Source organism: Octopus sinensis, linkage group LG13 (assembly GCF_006345805.1).
Source record: "Octopus sinensis linkage group LG13, ASM634580v1, whole genome shotgun sequence".
Lineage (NCBI taxonomy): Eukaryota > Metazoa > Mollusca > Cephalopoda > Octopoda > Octopodidae > Octopus > Octopus sinensis.
The window spans coordinates 59,607,691-59,630,946 of NC_043009.1; the positions used below are offsets into that span (position 1 = coordinate 59,607,691).

The 23,256-nt window shown below is 39.8% G+C and overlaps 1 protein-coding gene across 20 annotated transcripts in view; it reads left to right on the forward strand.

Moving 5' to 3' along the window:
- The first annotated feature begins 276 nt into the window (after positions 1-276).
- The window catches only part of LOC115218656 (protocadherin Fat 1), a 185,814-nt gene continuing 162,834 nt past the window's right edge, over positions 277-23,256 (forward strand). For all 20 annotated transcript variants that reach the window (XR_005001715.1, XR_005001716.1, XR_005001721.1 and 17 more), the window contains exon 1: positions 277-3,626. Coding sequence is in view for 13 of the 20 variants with exons in the window: in XM_036508413.1 (XP_036364306.1) it covers positions 290-3,626 (3,337 nt within the window). In the remaining 7 variants the exon portion in view is untranslated. The remainder of the gene's footprint in view (positions 3,627-23,256) is intronic.

A 23,256-nucleotide genomic window follows, 5' to 3' on the forward strand; every position in this document is an offset into this window, starting at 1 on the left:
TCACATTGCCCTTACGCCTCGTTATATCCTTACAAGACATATTTTCTTACAAGTTGTGCAGTCTTCGTTGCATACCCTTACAAGTTGTAAACCTTTATAAATTGCTTATCCTTGTAAAAGTTGTGGCCTTGTGCCAATTTAATTAATCATTATTAACTTAGAATTAAATTGTTCTTACTGTTGTTGTTGTTGTTGTTGTTGTTTATTGGCAGCGTTTCACAATTTCTTTACTGATTTATTAATTAATTAATTATTGTTTCTTCTTCTACTTTCAGTTCAAGCCGATACAATGATGCTTTCTGGCATCACCTTTCTTTGGAAGTGGTTAGTCTGGTTGTTCACTCTACACATCAGCTGCAGCTTAGCACAAACGACAATATCAATACAACTACCTTTCCAGTTCACACAGCCAATCTACAATGCCAGCATTTACGAGAACTCGGTGGGGAAAATCTATGTCCAATCAACGCGGAAAATGGGAATACCCGTCCGCGATTCCTCACTGGATGTTTCCTTCTCGATAATAAAACGAGATGATGATAGTATTTTTAAATTAGAAGAATTATTCATTGAAGACTTTTGGTTTCTTAGGATACGAACTAACACAGGAATTCTCCCCGGAAAATTAAATCGGGAGCTTCATGATCATTATACCCTATACATCAAAGCCATGGCACAGAACCTGGCAGGCCTTATATTCGAGGCTGATGCTATTGTATATATATCTGTCCTTGATAGGAATGACTTAATGCCTATATTTTATAATCCTCGATACAATATAACGCTTAGTGAAGACACAGCAGTGCACAAACGCATAACACGGGTGAGTGCATCTGATGCAGATATAGGAATAAATGCTGAAATCTATTACAGTTTTGTTGAAGCCACTAATACATTCGCTATCCATCCCACAACTGGAGTTATCACACTCACACGCCCATTAAATTATCAGGAACGAAGCGAATATGAACTCGAGATCCTTGCCAGTGATCGCGGCCACAAAATCAGTCATAGCCAGAGCATGTCACGAGGTCGTGCTAAATTGTTCGTCACAGTTCAACAAGTTAACTTATATCCCCCAGAATTCTCAGTTGAAAATTTACCATCTTTGGTGGAACATGGCAACATCGGAACTGTTTATGCCATTGTTCGTATTGAAGATCAGGATACTGGTAATAATGGCAAGTTAAATATGCCACAGATCATCGATGGGGACCCCAATGGTTATTTCATGTTAAAAGCCGGTAAATCTCGAGAAGAATTCCTCATTATAGTCCAAGAAAACCTTGATCGAGAAGACAGCCCCGACGGTTTCAATTTAACCCTTTACGTTTCTGATCAAGGAACACCAAGTCTAAATTCTACAATAGTGGTCCCAGTGGACATTCAAGACATGAACGACAATTCTCCAGTTTTCAGTCAAGCCATTTACGAGGCCAGTATTGATGAGACGGCATTGGTCAATTCTCCTGTGATATTTATTAAGGCCGGAGATGCCGATGCTGGCAAAAATGCCAAAGTTCATTACACCATAACTGGCGGCAACGTAGATGGCTACTTCCAGATAGATCCCATATCTGGACTGATCACGACGGCGTCAGTGCTGGATGCAGAGACGGTATCTGATGTGGAACTTGAAGTGTGCGCCGAGGACGAAGCAAACTCTGGAGCCAGGAAAAGTGGTGCTGCAATTGTGCACATAGATATCAAGGATTGTAACGACAACACCCCAGTGTTTAACAGCACAGGTGATATCTTTTATGTGGATGAAAACTCTCCAATTAGTAGCATTGTCGGCCAGGTGACCGCTACAGACATCGACAAAGACGAAAATGGCTATTTCAGTTTGACCATTGCTAATATCAACAAGGTACCATTTGAAATCGAACCATTTGCAGGGCATTTGAAGTTGACCCAAGTTCTTGATTATGAATCCATGAAGGACTCCTACATCCTCAAGATCCGTGCTTCCGACTGGGGCAGTCCATTTCGCCGAGAAGCAGAAACACAAGTTACAGTTAAGGTCCGCGATGTGAACGACAACAAGCCCCAGTTTGAAAGCCTGTCGTGCATGGTTTACGTGTCTTCGGACATCGAGAACGACACTGCCCTGTTGGTTGTTTCAGCCATTGACTTAGATATTACGAGTATTGTTAGTTACAGCATTGATAAAGGGAATGAAAAGAACTACTTCTCCATTCACACGGAACGGGGCGATATATTTTTGAGTGTTCCGACAACTGAGTTGCTTGAGAGTAAATTCACTCTGGCCATTGGTGCAACAGACGGCGTTCATGCTGCCGATCCTATGGAAATGACCGTTGTTATTGTAAATAAAGAGGAAGCAGATAGACAACTCTTAGACAACTCAGTGTCATACAGTTGCCAAAAATCTAATGCCACCAAAGTTCTTGAGAAAATGCTTTTAAAGAAGCAGAAAGACAACGAAAGTAACCAAGATTTAATGGCTGAAATGCCAGATGAATATCGGTACAACATCAACCCTCCAGAGTTTGCTTACGATATGCCGACTAATATTACCATCAGGGAAGATAAACCCGTCACTTTCAGCATCTTAGAAATCCCCGTTTCTGACAGTGACCCAGGCTATAATGGTAAACTTACTTATGTTTTATCAAAGGGAAATGAGCAGGGTAAGTTTTCCATTAGTAACGAAGGAAAATTGTACATATTGTCTGAGTTAGACCGAGAGAAGAAGGATATCTATGAATTGGTCATCACAGCCGCTGACCTTGGCAAACCAAGCAAAACGGCTTCGAGAAATATCACTGTGACCGTCTTGGACGTCAATGATTGCTCACCAGTTTTTGAAAGGAACCATTACGCTGTCAATGTATCAGAAAACATCAACCTCAATGCCACCATCACACAGGTTTACGCCACTGATGATGACACGGGGCAAAATTCCGAGATTCGATATACCATCATATCAGACACTGACGAGTTCAAAGTCGACAACCATTCCGGAATAATCCGAGTGAATGCATTGTTGGATCGAGAAAGACAAGAGGTTTATAATGTTTTAGTCCAGGCCAGTGACAAGGGCTCGGAAATATCTCTGTCATCGACAACGACCGTGACTATACATGTAACAGATATAAATGACAATTTACCGAAATTCTCTCCAGAGATTTACGACATCAAGATCCGAGAAGACTTGCCAATTGGTGCTGTGGTAACCACGCTGACGGCCTACGATCCAGATCTTGGGCCTGGTGGGGAAGTAACTTACAGCCTAATTTATGGCACAGATGGTAAATTTGAAATTGATGAAATTACAGGAACGGTGAGAGTGTCACAGAAATTGGATTTCGAACAGAAACAAGTATACAACATAACAGCCCAAGCTCAGGATAATGGCGATTCACCTCTTTTGTCATCATGCTTTATCAACATCGAGGTGATTGATGTGAATGAGAATTTGTACCCACCTGTTTTTAGTACCTTCGTTGCTATCGGTTACGTTCGTGAAGACGAACCGATCGGCACAGCTTTCATGCAAGTTTCTGCTACAGACGCAGATGCCCCGGAAGATGATCTTACACCTATAATGTATTCCATACGAGATGGTTCTGGATTAGGACGTTTTACCATTGACAATAATGGTAAGTCTTTCAAATTTTTCTCTTTTTCCTTATCTCTTTCTTGTCCCTTTTTTCTTTCAGCCTTTCTTTACTTCTATCTCCCCTTGTCTGTCCCTTCCTTTCTTTTGTCTTCAAAGTCCTTCTTTGCTCCTTTCTTTTCATTTTTATTTTAACTTCTTTAATATTACAGAGATGTACTTGCATAGCATGTGACTTGATCTGAGATCGTGTGCTGAAACAAAAAAACAATTACAGTGTGGAAAGTGTTTATAAGCCATTTAAAAACACACACAAAAAAAAAAAAACATTTAGATTCACTTCAACATTTATATTTAAACTGTGTCAAAATATTTTCATCAGTTTGAAACTGCGACCTGTTCACTGACAAAACTTCATGCTAATATTGTTTTCATTATCTATTTTTGAATTTTGATCAGGTTGTATGATACTTCAAAATTATACATCTACCCAAATTATCAAAGCAAGTTCAAGTATTGAGTAAAAACTGACCCTTCGAAGCTTTCTATTACTTTAGTTTTTTTTTTTTTTTTGGAAGTAGAGAAGGTGGGACGGTTCTGTGGCATCTGAAGGCCTCAGCTTACTTAGACTTGTATGGTTAATGTGGATAATGTTTTGTAAGATTAGCAAGGTGACTTGTACAGGTCTCAGTCCAAGATTGGGGAGATTGGTGTGGCTGATATCCAGATTGAATATTCATAGAAACAACAGCAGTACCTTTACTGGAACAATTAAGCAACTCTGGAACAACGCCAGAGCAATTGTAGAGAAACACTTGAGCAACTTTAAGATAACATTAGAGTGGCTGAAGCAATACAAGACACTAGGGTCACTCAAGAGCAACATCGGAGTATCACTGAAGCAACTTAAGGGTAATGCTGAGGCAACTTATGGGCAACATTGAAGCAACTTACGAGCAACATTTGAGGAGGAAGGAAAATGGTGCGCAGGATTGTGATGTGATTATGATCATTGTGATGATGCTAATTAGGCTGGTAATGATATTGATGAAGAGGATTATAATTATGGGGGTGGTTAAAGACATGGGCATGGTTGTGGGGTTAATGAGTTCATTTCACAACCACAATCTGCTGGCTTTGATTTCCCTGTAAAGATACCTAAACCAAGAGTATTTTATCATAACCCTTCGTTTGAATAATACTCAGGAGTAAAAATTTGGAAGGCAGAAATTCTATTGGGCCCAACTGTATGTAAGTGGATGTATATCTCTCTTTTCATTTTTACTTGTTTCAATCATTTGACTGCGGCCATGCTGGAGCACTGCCTTTAGTCGAGCAAATCAACCCCGGGACTTATTCTTTGTAAGCCCAGTATATGTATCTGTGTACATATATTCTTTTATTCTTGTACTGGTTTCAATCATTTGACTGCGGCCATGCTGGAGCACCGCCTTTAGTCGAGCAAATCAACCCCGGGACTTATTCTTTGTAAGCCCAGTATATGTATCTGTGTACATATATTCTTTTATTCTTGTACTACTGGTTCAATCATTTGACTGCGGCCATGCTGGAGCACCGCCTTTAGTCGAGCAAATCAACCCCGGGACTATATTCTTTGTAAGCCCAGTATAGTATCTGTGTACATATATTCTTTTATTCTTGTACTGGTTTCAATCATTTGACTGCGGCCATGCTGGAGCACCGCCTTTAGTCGAGCAAATCAACCCCGGGACTTATTCTTTGTAAGCCCAGTATATGTATCTGTGTACATATATTCTTTTATTCTTGTACTGGTTTCAATCATTTGACTGCGGCCATGCTGGAGCACCGCCTTTAGTCGAGCAAATCAACCCCGGGACTTATTCTTTGTAAGCCCAGTATATGTATCTGTGTACATATATTCTTTTATTCTTGTACTGGTTTCAGTCAGGTGATTGTGGTCATGCTGGAGCACTGCCTTAAAGGGGTTTTTAGTCACAGAAATTGACCCCAGGACTCGTTCTTTGTAAGCTTAGTACTTATTCTATCGGTCTCTTTTTGCCGAACCACTAAGCTATGTGGATGTAAATACACCAGGATCAGTTGCCAAGTGATGGGGACGAGGGGGTGGGGGAGCAAGCACAAAGGCACATGCATATATGTGTGTATGTGTATGTATATGTATATATATGTATATGTATATATATGTATATTTATAAATGTATATGTGTGTGTGTATATATATATATATAATAATATATATATACATATATATATGTATGTATATATGTATATTTATATATGTATATTGTGTATATATATAAAAGCAGCAGAAATTCAACAAACAACTGTTACTCTTGAGTATCACGTGAACTCAGAGTAACAGGTTTTGTTGAATTTCTGCTGCTTTTAAATAAAGCATATTACTCTACTCTACCCCTGGTATTTGAGTACTCTTTTTTCCACCTTGTTTCACATTTATGTGTTTACTCCGGTATATATACATATATATAGGTATATGTATATGTATATATATATGTGTATGTGTATATGTATATATATATATGTGTGTATATATATATATATGTGTGTGTGTATATATGTATATGTGTATATATGTATATGTATATATGTGTATATATATATGTATATATATATATGTGTATGTATATATTTCAGAGAGCGACAAGTTCAAAACAAGCTATGTCCAGCTACTTAGTATAAAGTACTCAAACATAAGTCTGAGAGTAAATAAAATGTTTAATCCAATAATATATTTTTGTCAGACTAACCGCTAACAATTATGGATTAATTATTTCACACACACACACACACACACACACACACACACACACACACTCTCTCTCTTTCTCTCTCTCACTCGCTCTCTTTCACTCTCTCTTTCTTCCTCTTACCCTGGTCTCTCTTTCTCTGTCTTCTCTCATATAGAACTGCTTGGTGGACAGACAGTTCCAAAAAATATGAATTATTCTTGTGACCTTGTAGCTTTTTCTAATTTCTAATTTCTCGAACAGTCCAAGGATGGATAATTATATTCCTCGTTTAAACGAGTCTTTTATAAATGAAGTGGCCCTAATTGGAAACCATTTTGATCAGGGTCATGCATGAAACCCTCGGTAATTTCTACCAATTAGAAATTACGTGTGTGCGTGCCTATATTTGTATGTGTATGTATATATGTGTGTGTCTACATGTTTGTATGTGTGTGTATATTTGTATGTGCATGTATATATAGATATGTGTGTGTGTTTATATGTATATATATCTATATATGTAGATATATGTATATGGATGTGATATATATGTGTATGCATGTGTGTATATATGTGTGTGCGTGTGCATGTATGTATCACATCTATGTGTGTCTGTATATACATATGTATGTATATCAATATATGCATGTGTCTGTATATGTATATACACATATATATATATATCTGTGTGTGTGTGTGTTGTGCATGTGTTTTTGTGTGCGGGTGTGTGTGTGCTTCTGATTGTTGTGGCGGTAGAGTAGAGTTATGGCATCATAAATCTGTGGAATTGTGTTCGGATGTGTTACTGTAGACTTTAACATTCAGTTTCACTAGAAATTGTGTTGCCATTTAAAGTGTAAAAGCTTCCCCTGGTTTTTCTAAAGGTTTCTTTCATTTTGTACTGGGTGGTTATTACGCTTGAGATATGTGGTGGTTGCGGCGGCGGCGGTAATGGTACTGGATGTTGTGGTGGTAGTGGTGGTGGTGGTGGTGGTGGTGGTGGTGGTGGTGGTAGTGATAGCCTTTACAATGGTTGTAGTTAGGATGCTGTTGCAATGGTGGCAATGGCAGTGGTGGTGGTCTTTTCTGATTCTTGAGGTTGCGTTGGTATTGGGCTTGTTGATGGTAAATGGTGCTGCAGTTGTTATAGGAATGGCGGTGGTGGTGGCAGTGGTGGTTGTAGTGGTAGTAGCGATGGTGGTAGTGGTGGTTTTAGTGGTGGTGGTGTCGGCAGCGATCATGGTGGTGGTTGTGGTGCTGGTGGTGCTGCTGGTGGTTGTAGTGGTGGTTGTGGTGACGGTGTTGGTGGTGTTGGTGGTGGTGGTGGTTGTAGTGGTTGTAGTGGTGGCGATGGTGGTGGTGGTGGTGGTGGTTGTAGTGGTGGTGGTGGTGGTTGTAGTGGTGTGTAGTGGTGGTGGTGCTGGTGGTGGTGGTTGTAGTGGTGGTGGCGGTGGTGGCGATGGTGGTGGTGATGGCGGCAGTGGTGGAATTGTGTTCATGATGTGTTGTTGTTTAGCCCCAGGTCAGTCCTGATCGAGCAAGACTTCCGATGAAAGGCATTCCAGTCATAAATCTCCTATCTTGGTTGTTTCATTTTAGAAATAAATACTCTGTCTAGGACTATATCATCCAATGTAACCTATCTTCCAATATCGTAGTTATCAGTAGTGATGGCCATGGCAGTGGTAATGGGGGTGGTGGTGTTGTTGATGACAGTACTTGTTGCGTACTTGAGTACCAAAGAAAATAATCTCATTATTAACAGTTCTGGGTATGGGCGTACTCATATTAGCAATAATTGTAGAATTATTATCATTATTATTATTATTATTATTATTATTATTATTATTATTATAATTAATGTTCTGAATTCAAATTCTGCCACAGTCAGCATTGTCTTTCATCCATTTGGGGTCGATGTAATAAGTACCAGTTACGCACTGGGGTCAGCGTAATCGACTATCGCCCTCCCCGAAAATTTCAGACCTTGTGCCTATAGTAGAAAGAATTATTATTATTATTATTATTATTATTGTTATTATTATTATTAAGGTGGCAACCTGGCAGAATTATTAGCATGGCAGGCAAAATGCTTAGCGACATTTAGTTCGTGTGTTCATTCTGAGTTCAAATTCCGCCAAAGTCGACTTTGCCTTTCATCCTTTCGGGGTCATAAATTAAGTACCAGTTGTGTACTGGGGTCGATCTTATCAACCAGCCCTCTCCCCCAAAATTTCAGGCCATGTGCTTATAATAAAAAGGATTACTATTATTATTATTATTATTATTATTATTACTATTATTATTATTATTATTATTATTATTATTATTATTATTATTATTATTAAGGCGGCAAGCTGGCAGAATCGTTAGCACGCCGAGCAAAATACTTGAGGTATTTTGTCTGTCTTTACATTCTGAGTTCAAATTCCGCCGAGGTCAACTTTGCCTTTCATCCTTTCGGGGTCGATAAATTAAGTACTATTTTCGCACTGGGGTCGATATAAGTGACTTAATCCGTTTGTCTGTTCTTGTTTGTCCTCTCTGTGTCTAGCCCCTTGTGGGTAGTAGAGAAATAGGTATTTTGTCTGTCTTTATGTTCTCAGTTCAAATTCTGCCGAGGTCGACTTTGCCTTTCATCCTTTCAGGATCAATAAATTAAGTACCAGTTGCATACTGGGGTTGAGAGAGATAGAGAGAGAAAGAGTTTGTGTGTGTGTGTGTGTGAAATATTTAATCCATAATTGTTAGCAGTTAGTCTGACAAAATATATTATTGGATTAAGCATTTTATTAATTTGTTCCAGACATCAACTTAATAAGGAAGGACAAAGTTACTTCACTAAATCCTTCATCATCATCATCATTGTCGTTGTCGTTTTACATCCGTTTTCCATGCTAGCATGGGTTGGACGGTTCGACCAGGGTCTGGGAAGCCAGGAGGCTGCACCAGGCTCCAGTCTGATCTGGCAGAGCTTCCACAGCTGGATGCCCTGCCTAATGCCAACCACTCCGTAAGTGTAGTGGGTGCTTTTTACATGCCACCAGCACAGGTGCCAGGGGAGTCTGGCAACGGCCACGTTTGGACGCTGCTTTTTACGTGCCACTGGCACAGGTATCACAACTACAATTTCTGTTTGATTTTTGATGTTTATGTACTTGACTCAATAGTTCTCCTCAAGCACAGTGTGTGTGTGTGTGTGTATATATATATATATATATATATATATATATATATCATCCTCTCCTTCTTCATCATCATTGTCATCTTCATTCTTATCATCATCACCATCATATACCATCAGTAACAGCCATCATCTGCGTCATTGTCCTGGTAAAATTTTCTCTACATAAATTGTCTTTGACTTTTCTGCTAGCTTTGCCATCATCATCATCATCATTATCATTATCATCATCGTTTAACGTCCGCTTTCCATGCTAGCATGGGTTGGACGATTTGACTGAGGAGTGGCTAACCAGATGGCTGCACCAGGCTCCAGTCTGATTTGGCATGGTTTCTACAGCTGGATGCCCTCCCTAACGCCAACCACTCTGAGAGTGCAGTGGGTGCTTTTACATGCCACCTACACGAGGGCCAGTCTGGAACAGAGGTACCTTATGTCAACAGAACTATGGTAACAAAAGTGTTAAAGAAAAATTTTAAATATTTATCTCCATCAGGCAATGCTTCATGTAAACTACACTACCTTACTATGTTTATATTAGTCTCAAGAATTTTCAACCCAAATTTCCAGTGCATCATTGAGGTTAGGGTATCCTCAAAGCTGGAGGGAGAAAATACAGTACAAATCTCGAAAAAGTAACCTGATGCGAGTAACAAGGCGAAGATTGCAGATGGAACCATTAAACCAGCTGAGGCCTAACTTAAACATAAATAGTGTAAACATACTCTCTAACGATGCCGTTAATGCCCCGGAAAATTATAATTTTATTAACAACTACACATTGTAGACATTTTGATATCTGATTATTTATTCATAATCTCCGGATTTGAACCGATGCTCTCATTCAAGCAGCGAATTAAGAACGGCAGTATATTACCATCGTTCATTATTTACACGCCAGCACTGCCTATCGTTTATCATTATTCTTAGTCACGTCACTGAAAACTGTGTCTTCGAATTGACTCACTAGTGACACATTTTTGGCAAATACCATCCATTAATTCCAGTCGCTTACGAGCTCCTCTGCAAACCGCAAGCACCACCACCACTGCCACCAGCATAACCTGCTGTCCATTCTTACTCTCTTTATACCCCAAGACTTCTAACTGAAATTATATACCATCACCACCACCACCACCAATAACAATAACATCACCACCACCACCACCAACAACAATAACATCACCACCACCACCAACAACAACAACAACAACATCACCACCATCACACTGTTTTAGACTTACCAGTGTAATAATATTAACAACAATAACAATATTGATGTTTGAATAGGCCAAAGCATATGTAAATGCTGCTTCTGCTGCTCCTGCTACTACTACTACTACTACTACTACTACTACTACTACTACTACATTCAGTGATGCTTACATGGGTGCAGATGGTGGAAGCATTGGTGGTGATGGAACAGCTAGTAGTAGTAGTAGTAGTAGTAGTAATGGTGGTGGTGATAGTGTTGATATTAATTGCGGTGGTAGAGGCAGTGGCGGTATCGGTGGTGGTGGTGGTGGTGGTGGTGGTGGTTGGGGGAGGATGAGATATTGGTGTGGGTGGTGATAGCATTGATGTTTGGTGGTGCAGGGGTGTGCATGTGCGTGTGCATGTGTGTGTGTGTGTGGTGGATGAGGTGGTGGTGGTGGTGGTGGTGGTGGTGGGCGAGGCTGCAGTTTTTCAGCTGAGCCAAGAAAAACAACGATATTTGGCCAATATTTAATTTGAAACCACGAAATGCAATGCGAATACAACAGCAACAACAACAACAACAAGAGAAGCAACAGCAACAGCCATGGCAGTGGGTGGGGATGGTGGGTGGTGAAGCGAGGAGTGGTGGTGGTGGTGGTGGTGGTGGTGTTGTGGTTTTGTAATTAGATTTCATCAGTGCCAGTTTGCTGTTAGTTTGGTACATATTGCAATGACCCATCATCAATGAAAGATGAAGTCAACACGCATGGCATTTTGAACTGAGAATCTTAATGAAACACTGCTTTTAACACTCCAGTGATTTTTGGTACACGGGACTATGATAATAATAATAATAATAATAATAATAATAATAATAATCCTACGCAAAATACTCTCTATGTAATCCCAAGGTTTAAAACAACTTTTTTTTTTTTTTTAATTTATGTATTAGACATTCACTAGTACAACACCCAAAAAAAAAACTCCAAATATATGGCACACTAGGCATAACAACAACGTGAACTTCCAACCTGTTGTCTCTTGAGGTCTCTGGGTGAGACTTGGAGCCAACTTGTACAGACATAAAGCAAAAGTCAAACATAGAATAATAATAATAATAATTGTTTCTACTCTAGGCACAAGGCCCGAAATTTTGGGGGAGTGGGGGCAGTCGATTAGATCGACACCAGTGCACAACTGGTACTTAGTTTATTGAGAGAATGAACCATCTCCAGCACTCTCTCTATATGACCCAGGAGGGCCCATACCCTCCCTTTGCTACCATTAAGTAGTTTACTGAAACTTTGCCTCATGTGACTAGACTTGAGGTAAACACGAGCAGTTGAGATTTGAACTCAGAACGTATGCAGCTAAAAGCATTACTGTTGTTGCATCAACAATTCTGCCATTCTCCCACCCACAGAGCAACATGAAACGAAGTGCTTTGCTCAAGGATACAACCCACCAATCGGTCTAGGAATTGAACCCACAAACTAAGATGAAGTTTACTGAAACTTTGCCTCATGTGACTAGACTTGAGGTGAACACGAGCAGTTGAGATTTGAACTCAGAACGTATGCAGCCAAAAGCATTACTGTTGTTGCATCAACAATTCTGCCATTCTCCCACCCACAGAGCAACATGAAACAAAGTGTTTTGCTCAAGGATACAACCCACCACTCGTCTAGGAATTGAACCCACAAACTAACAATTATGAGTTCCATTCTCTAACTACTAAGCCAGACACTTTCATAGAGTATGAAAATATGGAATAGAAACATGTAAACAATGTCTTGGCACTTTAAAATATTTTAAAATACCAAAATGTTTTGTTAATGGTCGAGCGACATATAAATGTTATTGATCATTTTATAGCCTGCAGTTTTTTTCTTGCAGCTTTAAAGAAATATGCTGCGCTAAACATAGATAGCATTTCTCTCGGCAAAAATATTTTGTTTATGAAAACTGCAGCATTCATCCTCCGGGGCGAACAGTAAGTTTCCAAGATTTGTTTTGGGGAAAAGAAAATTAGGATCCTCAATGTCAGGAAATATGCTATGTTCATGGCCCCTTAAACTGGATTGGAATTAGAAATTTTATTTCGAAACTGAGAAGAATATTCTCATCTACTAGGCAATTAATATGTGTGTGCATATACATACACATGTGTATATTTATAGGTGCAGGAGTGGCTGTGTGGTAAGTAGCTTGCTTATCAACCACATGGTTCTGGGTTCAGTCCCACTGCATGGCACCTTGGGCAAGTGTCTTCTGCTATAGCCCCAGGCTGACCAAAGCCTTTTGTGGGGATCTGGTAGATGGAAACTGAAAGAAGCTCATTATATATATATATATATATATGTATATATACATATATATATATATGTGTGTTTATGTGTCTGTTTTTGTCCCCCCCACCCCCAACATCGCTTGACAACCGATGCTGGTGTGTTTATGTTGCTGTAACTTGGTGGTTCGGCAAAAGAGGCTGATAGAATAAGTACTAGGCTTACAAAGAGTAAATCGTCCTGGGGTCAATTTGCTCAACTAAAGGTGATGCTCCAGCATGGCCGCAGTCAAATGACTGAAACAAGTAAAAGAATATACATGGTATATATGTATGATGATGATGATGATGACGATGATGAGAACTGGGGGGGGGGTCATTATAATCGACTTACCCCTCCCCACCGAAAATTTTTGGCCCTAGGCCAAAATTTGAAACCAATACAAGTACTGGTGTTTTTAGTCCTGCTATGAAACAGAACCCACAATGGCCTTTTTTTTTTTAGTATCTTGGTATGGAGGTCAAACTGATCAGTTTCATTGCTATTTAATAATTCATCGTGATTCACTCACCTGCTGCAGATCATGTTTTTGCAGAGGGCTACTTATTGAAATATAAATAAGTATGTGCCTGGGCACAAACTCATTTGCATAAGCGTACGAGTTTGACTGCTGGAAAATAATTACTGGCATACTAATAAAGCCTCGGTTATGAATAAATAAATGTACAGACTCGCTTCTATGCATATTTCGTCTTTCTGAGAAATAAGTCCCACAAGGGCCATTTTGGTGACTTCGTTACCAGGATAATTTCACAGTTCTATGGTGTAGGGGTTAAGAGCACAGGCTACTAACCCCTAGATTCTTATTTCGATTCCAAGCAGTGACCTGAATAATAATAATAATATCAAAAAATTACCTTAGGATTGGAGTGGTCAGGGAACTAGGTGTAGGAGTGGCTGTATGGTAAGTAGCTTGCTTACCAACCACATGGTTCCAGTTTCAGTCCCACTGCGTGGCACCTTGGGCAAGTGTCTTCTACTATAGCCTCAGGCCGACCAAAGCCTTGTGAGTGGATTTAGTAGACGGAAACTGAAAGAAGCCCATCATATATATGTATATATTAGTGTGTATGTATATGTTTGTGTGTCCGTGTTTGTCCCCCAACATCGCTTGACAACTGATGTTGGTGTGTTTACATCCCCATAACTTAGCAGTTCGGCAGAAGAGGCTGATAGAATAAGTACTGGGCTTACAAAAAATAAGTCCTGGGGTCGATTTGCTTGACTAAAAGGTGGAGCTCCAGCATGGCCACAGTCAAATGACTGAAACAAGTAAAAGAGTAGGAATGAGAACCCAGGTTTGAAATTTCCCCAAGATACCTGATGAAGGCTGGAGGGTATATCAGCCAAAATGTTGTGTTAACAACAAATAAGGTCAGGACAAATATCCGTCAAATGTAAATAATGTACCTAATATGGATAATTTCAGTCCACTATTTTATTTATCCATGGAGCCATCGCGCATCTACGAAACTTCTTGCCACAGTAGATGAAACAATTTCGCTTTTTTCATGATTTGTTAAAGAAGGATAGCAAAAGTTTCTATTCTGTAAATGATCTGCTTGATAGACCACCAAAGACAACTGGTTCCCTGACCATTAGATATGATCTGAAAATGTGAGGATCAAAATGTTAAACCTCATTTGTAACTTCAGGACTAGGATCCAACCAGACAATTTCACTCCAGCGTTTTATTTATCCAATGAGCCATCGCACATCTACGAAATTTCTTGCTATGGCAGATGAAACAATTTCGCTTCTTTCTTGGTTTGTGAAAAACGAATAGCAAGGGTGAGCACATTCTGCCTGGTAGACCATCAAAGACAACTAGTTTCATTGCTATTAAATCTGATCTGAAAATGTGAGGATCAAATTGCTCTGCTTTGTTTAGCGATTATTGTACACAAATGAGTTTCATTTCATATCGTTGCTGTATAAATGTTACAAATTGTAAATGAAAGACAATGATAGTACTCTATACACGGTACAGAGTTTGTTCATGTATTAAAGTTATCTATATGCACGTGTGAGGGGTGTGGATGGTCAATGGTGTATTTTACAGAAAGAGAGTCCACAGCAGACGATGGTAAGAAGTGGACCACAATGGCGAGAGGCGAAGTGTTGTTTGGTTTGTTATTGTATCAAGAGAAAAATATTGATTTTTCGTCTTCTAAGCCAAAATGAGATTGCCAAAGTACCAAGGTGAAGTGTGGCTCCTTTGTATAAAAGTAACATATTGATTTCCTCGTTCCATGGCAAGGAGTTTGGTTCCCATGAACAAGACACACTCACAGACAGACACACACACACAGATAGATAGCTGAATAGGTTCTCTGAAGTGTTACGTTACCGTAATAGATTCAGTGTTACCGTTCCATCTGTCTTTGACTCATACCACTGCTTTGAAGTTTCTCAGTGTATTACTATCATTGTTGCTGTTATAATGACTATTATTATTATTATTATTATTATTATTATTATTATTATTATTATAACTATCATCATCATCATTATTATTATTATTATTATTATTATTATTATTATTAATTTATTATTATTATTATTATTACTGTTATTTTCATGCATCCCAACATGCTTGCTTGCAATATTTTGTAAAAAAAAAAAAAAAAAATGGTGCTTGGTGCAAGGCCCCCAAAAAATCATTTTGTTGTTGTTGTTGTTATTGGTGTTATTTAGTAAGAGGAAGAAGGGAAAAAAACCCTTGATGCTTGTATCCTTCACACTCCCCATTTCCCGCCTCCCCCCCTTCTCCGCAGGCCGGTGAGTGAGAGATCAATACAGTCGATGTTCAGCTTGAACTTCTGAAGGTCAGTGTTGTCTGTAGGGCAGCAGACAGGTGGAGGGGCCGGGAGACGGCAGGGGATGGAGAGAGGGGGGGGGAGAAGCAGTTCCTGCGAGTTGTTGCAGTTCTTGGAAGGTTGCATTGGTAAATGCACTTGCACATGCACACACACACACACATTCTCACACAGACAAACACTTTCATCATACACACATTTGAATATTTCCACACACACACACACATGCAGATACACAAAACTAGAAATAGCAGCTAAATCTCTAGAAATGGCTAGAAATAACTACCATATCTCACTCATATCACAGAGCTTGTTGTCTTATAAAAACAGGAAGGTCACATTGCATAATGAGCTGGCAGAATCGGTAGCGTGCCAGGCGAAATGCTTAACGGTATTTCGTCTGTCGTTACGTTCTGAGTTCAAATTCCGCCGAGGTCGACTTTGCCTTTCATCCTTTCGGGGTCAATTAAATAAGTACCAGTTACACACTGGGGGTCGATATAATCGACTTAATCCGTTTGTCTGTCCGTGTTTGCCCTCTGTGTTTAGCCCCTTGTGGGTAGTAAAGAAATAGGTATTTCTTCTGTCTTTACGTTCTGAGTTCAAATTCCGCTGAGGTTGATTTTGACTTTCATCCTTTTGGAGTCAATAAATTAAGTACCAGTTGCATATTGGGGTCAATCTAGTTGACTGGCCCCCTCCCCAAATATTTCGATCTTTGTGCCTAGAGTAGAAAAGAATATTGTTCTGTTTCAAAGGCGGCGAGCTGGCAGAATCGTTAGCACGCCGGGCACAATGCTTAACGGTATTTCGTCTGCCACTACGTTCTGAGTTCAAATTCCACCGACGTCGACTTTGCCTTTCATCCTTTCGGGGTCAATTAAATAAGTACCAGTTACACACTGGGGTCGATATAATCGACTTAATCCATTTGTCTGTCCATGTTTGTCCTCTCTGTGTTTAGCCCCTTGTGGGTAGTAAAGAAATAGAAATTCCACCGAGGTTAACTTTGCCTTTCATCCTTTCGGGGTCGATAAATTAAGTACCAGTTGCATACTGGGGTCAATCTAATCGACTGGCTCCCTCCCCAAAAGTTTTGGGCCTTGTGCCTGGAGTAGAAAAGAATGTAGCCATAGGTACACTGTCTCTGAAAGCAAGCTAAACACTGGTGGAAAGCCTTTGATCATAGATCTACTCAGTCGTGGCTTGACCTGGGGCTAAACTATGACAACACAATATTCATAAGCACACACTGACATTTTGCTACGTACACATAAACACAAACACATGTGTAATTTTGTGTGTGTGTGTGCGTGTGTATAGAATAGATGCAGGCTTCGTTGTGTGGTTAAGAGGCTTGCTTCCCAACCATGTGGTCCTGGGTTCAGTTCTACTGCATGGTAGCTTGGGCAGTTGTCTGCTACCAAAATTACAAGTTGACCAAAGTCTCGTGAATGGTTTTGGTAGATGGAAACTGAAGGAAGCTGTCATTGTGTGTGTGTGTTAACTGCATGCATCCCTGTCATGATGTCATGTGATTGTGCTACATGAGTGTCACTGTCAGACAAGGGGTGTTGTTTGTTTCCAGTCCTCCATGAAGAAATATGTCTGACCATCAGGAAATATTACCTTTGCTTGGAAAACAAGGTGAGGGTTGGCAACAGGAAGAGCATCCAGGCATAGAAAATCTGCCCCCAACAAATTCCATCTGACCCATGCAAGCATGGAAAAGAGGGAGTTAAAGGATGATAATAATAACATGTGGTATTGAGGTGGTCATTTCAATTCTTGGGCTGAGGTGGGCTGGGCTGGGTTGAGTTGGGTTTGGCTGGGTGGCACATGGTGTGTTCTAGAACAAGATGCTTCATTTCGCATCACTCCAGTCTACCAGCTCCCGTGGTAATATTTAAAAAATATTTTTTGTTTAAAATATTTTTTGTTTCAGTAATTTGACTGTGGCCATGCTGGAGCACTGCCTTTAGTCGAGCAAATTTGCCCCAGGACTTATTCTTTGGAAGCTTAGTACTTATTCTATTGGTCGCTTTGCTGAACCGCTAAGTGATGGGGACATAAACACACCAGCATCGGTTGTCAAGCAATGTTGGGGGTGGGGGGACCAGCTGAAATGCTGGTCACTGGTGCAGCTCCCTCTTTCTCTTGCCATCACATCTTTTCAGTTCTGGATGTTTTCAGTGTGAGGGTGCAGAGTTTTCTTCGGCTGAATGCCTTTCCTGACACCTACCCTTCCCTTGCTTCCAAGCGAGGTAATAATCCCTTTGTCTATCAAACATGCTTATACAGAGAACTAGAAAAAAAAGGGCACTGAAATGAGCCTTTTGTTTACAAAGACTGTAAAAACATGTCAAGACATGTCAAGGGGCCCAGACAGGCTTTCATAGTGGATCACAAGCGAATGACACATAGCGGATAGACAAGACGGAAATACAAAACCACTTACACAAACACACTTACACATACATGCAGACATTCAAACACATATAAGGAAAGAGACAGCAATGGAATGAACAATTATTTTGTGAATTTCATTAGCTTAAAGCTGTTTCTGCTATAAGATGCAGTGAACACAGAGTTAAGTGCTTGAGTAACACCTTACAGCTTCATCAGAGCCTCAAACATGAAGAGCAATTTATTTTGGAAAACAAATACACTGTGTGTGTGTTTAAATATATATGCGTGGCACCTTGGGTAAGCCTCTTTTACTATAGCCACAGGCCGACCAAAGCCTTGTGAATGGATTTGGTTTGATGGAAACTGAAAGAAGCCTGTCGTATATATATATATGTGTGTGTGTGTGTGTGTGTCTGTGTTTGTGCCCCCAACATTGCTTGACAACCGATGCTGGTGTGTTTATGTCTCCCCAAAGAGACCAATAGAATAAGTACTAGGCTTCCAAAGAATATGTCCTGGGGCGATTTGCTCGACTAAAGACGCTGCTCCAGCATGACTGCAGTCAAATTACTTAAACAAAAACTATTTAAAAATATAAGATATGTATGTTATTTACCACAGAAACTACAATGAAAAAAATATGAGAAAGATATGGTATATAATTTTTTTTTGGCAGGGATTCCTTGTGACATGGAATTATTTTTAAGGGTTATGCAAGGGTAAAAAGATTGAGAAACACTGCCCTAACCACTAAGCCATGTGCCTCCACGATGATGATAAGACACAGTAATAAATAAAATAAATGTGCCCTTTTTAAAGCCTAGCCAGGCTCATGGGCCCGGTTTCCCGGTTTCTATGGCGTATGTGTTCCCCAGCTGGACGGGACGCCAGTCCATCGCAGTGTTACTCATTTTTGCCAGCTGAGTGGACTGGAGCAACGTGAAATGAAGTGTTTTGCTCAAGAACACTATGTGTTGCCCGGGCCAGGAATCGAAACCATAATCTTATGATCATGGTGCTGACACCCTAACCACTAAGCCACGTACCTCCACAATAAAACACGATACCAAGTGGTAAGCGGTCATGAATAGGGGCTGGTGGCTGCTGCTGTTGTGCCATTGTCCATTCATTTCTGCAACCCAAACTTTCAAAGATGCCACACCCTAATCTAGCCACATCATCTCTCCCCTGTTTATACAACACAGAAAAGTAAGCCATTAAAGTCTGGAGCTGGCAGAAACATTAGCACACCGGGCGAAATGCTTAGCCATATTTTGTCTGCCGTTATGTTCTGAGTTCAAATTCCACCGAGGTCAACTTTGCCTTTCATCCTTTTGGGGTCAATAAATTAGGTACCAGTTACACACTGGGGTTGATGTAATCGACTTAATCCATTTGTCTGTCCTTGTTTGTCCTCTCTGTGTTTAGCCCCTTGTGGGTAGTAAAGAAATAGGTATTTCGTCTGCCGCTACATTCTGAGTTCAAATTCTGCCGAGGTCGACTTTGCCTTTCATCCTTTCGGGGTTCGATAAATCAAGTACCAGTTACGCACTGGGGTCAATGTAATTGACTTAATCCCTTTGTCTGTCCTTGTTTGTCCCCTCTCTGTGTTTAGCCCCTTGTGGGTAGTAAAGAAATATATTAAAGTCCATGTCCTTTGAATTTTGTTGGTGCCAATGTTTCTCTTATGGTCTTATACAATGTTAAACAGCGCTGTAAGCTCTGGGTCTCTCATTCATAAGGCCTCTAATTTTTTATTAATCACCATTTAGCCATTCACCCCCCACTACACCACCACCACAACCACCATCATCATCATTGTCACCATGACTACCACTGTTACTGCTACTGGTCATTATAGACACATAATACCATTACTGACTGTCTAATAGTTTCCGTGTGTGTCTGTGATTGTATGTGTCAGTGTGTGTGTGTGAGTGTTTGAATGATTGTGTGTGTTTGTGTTTGTAAATGTTAATGTATGTGTGTCTGTGTGTGGTGTGTCTGTGTATGTGTGTGTGGGTATGTGTGTGTGTGAATGATCGTGTATTTGTGTACATGCCTATGCATGCTTGTTGATATATGTTATTATGTGTATGTGTGAATGCACATGCGCATGTGTGTGTGTATGTGTGTGTGTACGTGTGTGTGTGTGTACGTGTGAGAAAGAGGGAGATTCAATGATTGTGTCTGTGTGTAGTTTGCGTGATTGTGTTTGCTTCTGAATATACGCACACCAGTATGCGTGTGCATGTATGTATGCGTGTATTAGCATGTGTGTGTGTATGTGTGTATTAGCATGTGTGTGTGTATGTGTGTATTGGCATGTGTGTGTATGTGCATGTACGTTAATGTATGTGTGTGTGTTCCTCTTTCTTTCATTTTTTATCATCCTATTTGTTTTGATGTGATTGGTTGTTCCACACACACACACGCACACACACGCAGACACACATGCACACACATACACACACACATGCATGCACACGCACAGCCGTTGCGCGTCTCCAGGGTGAGGCGAGGGCCGGTAGTGGTAGGGTCCGTTGTCGGCTTCATCACAGTAATTGATTAAATTAATTAGTTAATGGTCAGTGGGGTAGATAAATGAAAGGATGATAGAACAGGTGAACGAGCGAGCGAAGGATTAGATGTGTGAAGGAAGGAGAGGGCGAGAAATTGAATGAATTAATGAAAATGAAAGATTGAATGAGTGTGTGTGTGTGTGTGTGTGTGTGTGTGTGAATGATGAATGAGTGAGAGATTGATTGAGTGAATGAGAAATTGAATGAGTGTGTCAATGAATGTGTGAATGAGCAAGAAAATGAAGGAGTGAATGAAGGAATGGGTGAATGAAGAAGTTGGTGAGAGATTGAATGAGAAATTGAATGAATGCATGGATGAGAAATTGAATGAAGGAGTGAATGAGAGATTGAAGGAATGGGTGAATGAAGAAGTTGGTGAGAGATTGAATGAGAAATTGAATGAATGTTTGAATGAATGCATGGATGAGAAATTGAATGAAGGAGTGAATGAGAGATTGAAGGAATGGGTGAATGAAGAAGTTGGTGAGAGATTAAATGAGAAATTGAATGAATGTTTGAATGAATGCATGGATGAGAAATTGAATGAAGGAGTGAATGAGAGATTGAAGGAATGGGTGAAAGATTGAATGAGAAACTGAATGAGTTTGCAAATGAATACATGAATGAGAAATTGAAGGAATGGATGAATGAAGGAGTGGGTACAACATGAATGAGAAATTGAATGAGTTTGTGAATGAAAAGATGAATGAGAAAGTGATTAAAAGAGTGAATGAGAGATGGATGGAATGGATGAATGAAAAAGTGGGTGAGAAGTTGAATGAAAAAGTGAATGAATTTGTGAATGAATACATGAATGAGAAAGTGAATGAGAGATTGAAGGAATGAGTGAATGAAGGAGTGGATGAGAGATTGAATGAGAGTAAAATAATGTGCATAAGGAGTGAAAGTATGTAGGAATGAAGCAAATGAATGTAGAATAAAAAGAAGAGAAAGAAACATGCAAAAGAATGAAATAAAGTGATGAAGATTGAAAGAAAGTAAGGCATGAAAAATGGCAGAAACAAAGAAAGGAATGAAAGAATGAGTAAATGAAAGAAAAAATGAATGAAAGAAAAGAAGGAAAGAACAAAATAGTGAATGAATGAAGGAACAATGGAAAGAAAGAAATTATGCTATAATGAGAGGAAGAAAGAGATACAATGAATGAAAGGAAGAAGTAAAGAACAAAATAATGAATGAATGAAAGAATGAATGAAAGGAATATAGCAGGAATTGAGAAATAATGTAAAAAGGAAAACAGAGCTTTGTGAATGAAAAGAAGAAAGAAATAGAATGAAATAAAAGAAGAATAAAGAGCCAGAGAATGAAAAACAAAATTGAAAGAAAGAAGGAAAATGTTATTTTGAAAATAAGATTTATCAAATTTTCATTTTTATTAAAGAAAGTCTAAAATTCCAAAACAAACAAATATGCTAATTTATTCAAATTATTTCAAATATGCTTTTTTTTGTTCCTCACTTGACATTTCCCTTGTTATTTTTGTTATTGTGGACTGATGGTGTTGGTGTTGGTGGTGGTGGTTATGGCAGGAAGGGCCGGGGAACGAGAGAGGATGACCATTCTAAAACCCTGCAAGCACCAGTTGCAGTCACTAGCCCTTTCTCTCTCTCTCTTTCTCTCTCACCAAAATGCACACTCAGGCATTCTATAATGATGATGATGATGAATATAATTGTCGGTGGTGGTGGTGGTGGTGGTGGTGATGGTGATGGTTGTGGGACAGGTGGTGCTGGGAATGTTAATAAAGGTGGTGATGAAGTTGAAGACAGATGTTGGGGTCATGGCAATTGATAATGGTGGTGTTGGTGGTGGTGGTGGAGGTGGTGGTTGTGGTGGTGGTGGTGATAACATTCGTCTTTGGCTTAGCTAATTGTGTTAGGATGATGATGATGATGGCGATGACAATGATGATGATGATGATGATAGCGATGACTATGATGGCAATGATGATGATGATGATGATGGCAATGATGGTGATAATGATGATGATGATGATGAGGATAGTGACAGTGGTGATGGTGACGATGACGTTGGTGGTTAACCGCAATCTGCCACACCTGTGGCAAAAGATGGAACCATGGTCATCCTGTCATTTGCATTCAAACATAGTGTATCTAGGACTATATTACATAATGTGTCTATGCAAGTGTGCTTTTATTTTTTAATTTTTTTAAGACCATTGAGTGTGATTGAAGGAGATTCAGCTGCTGTTTTTAACAGGTCGAATGACTCCATAACAACTCCCTTTGTTGACTCGAGTACTTTTGGCATTATTGGTGGTGGCTGTGGGTGGGGTGGGGGAATGACAAAAAGGGAACGTGATGGTGGAGGTGGTTTTAAGTGTGAGAATATGATAATTA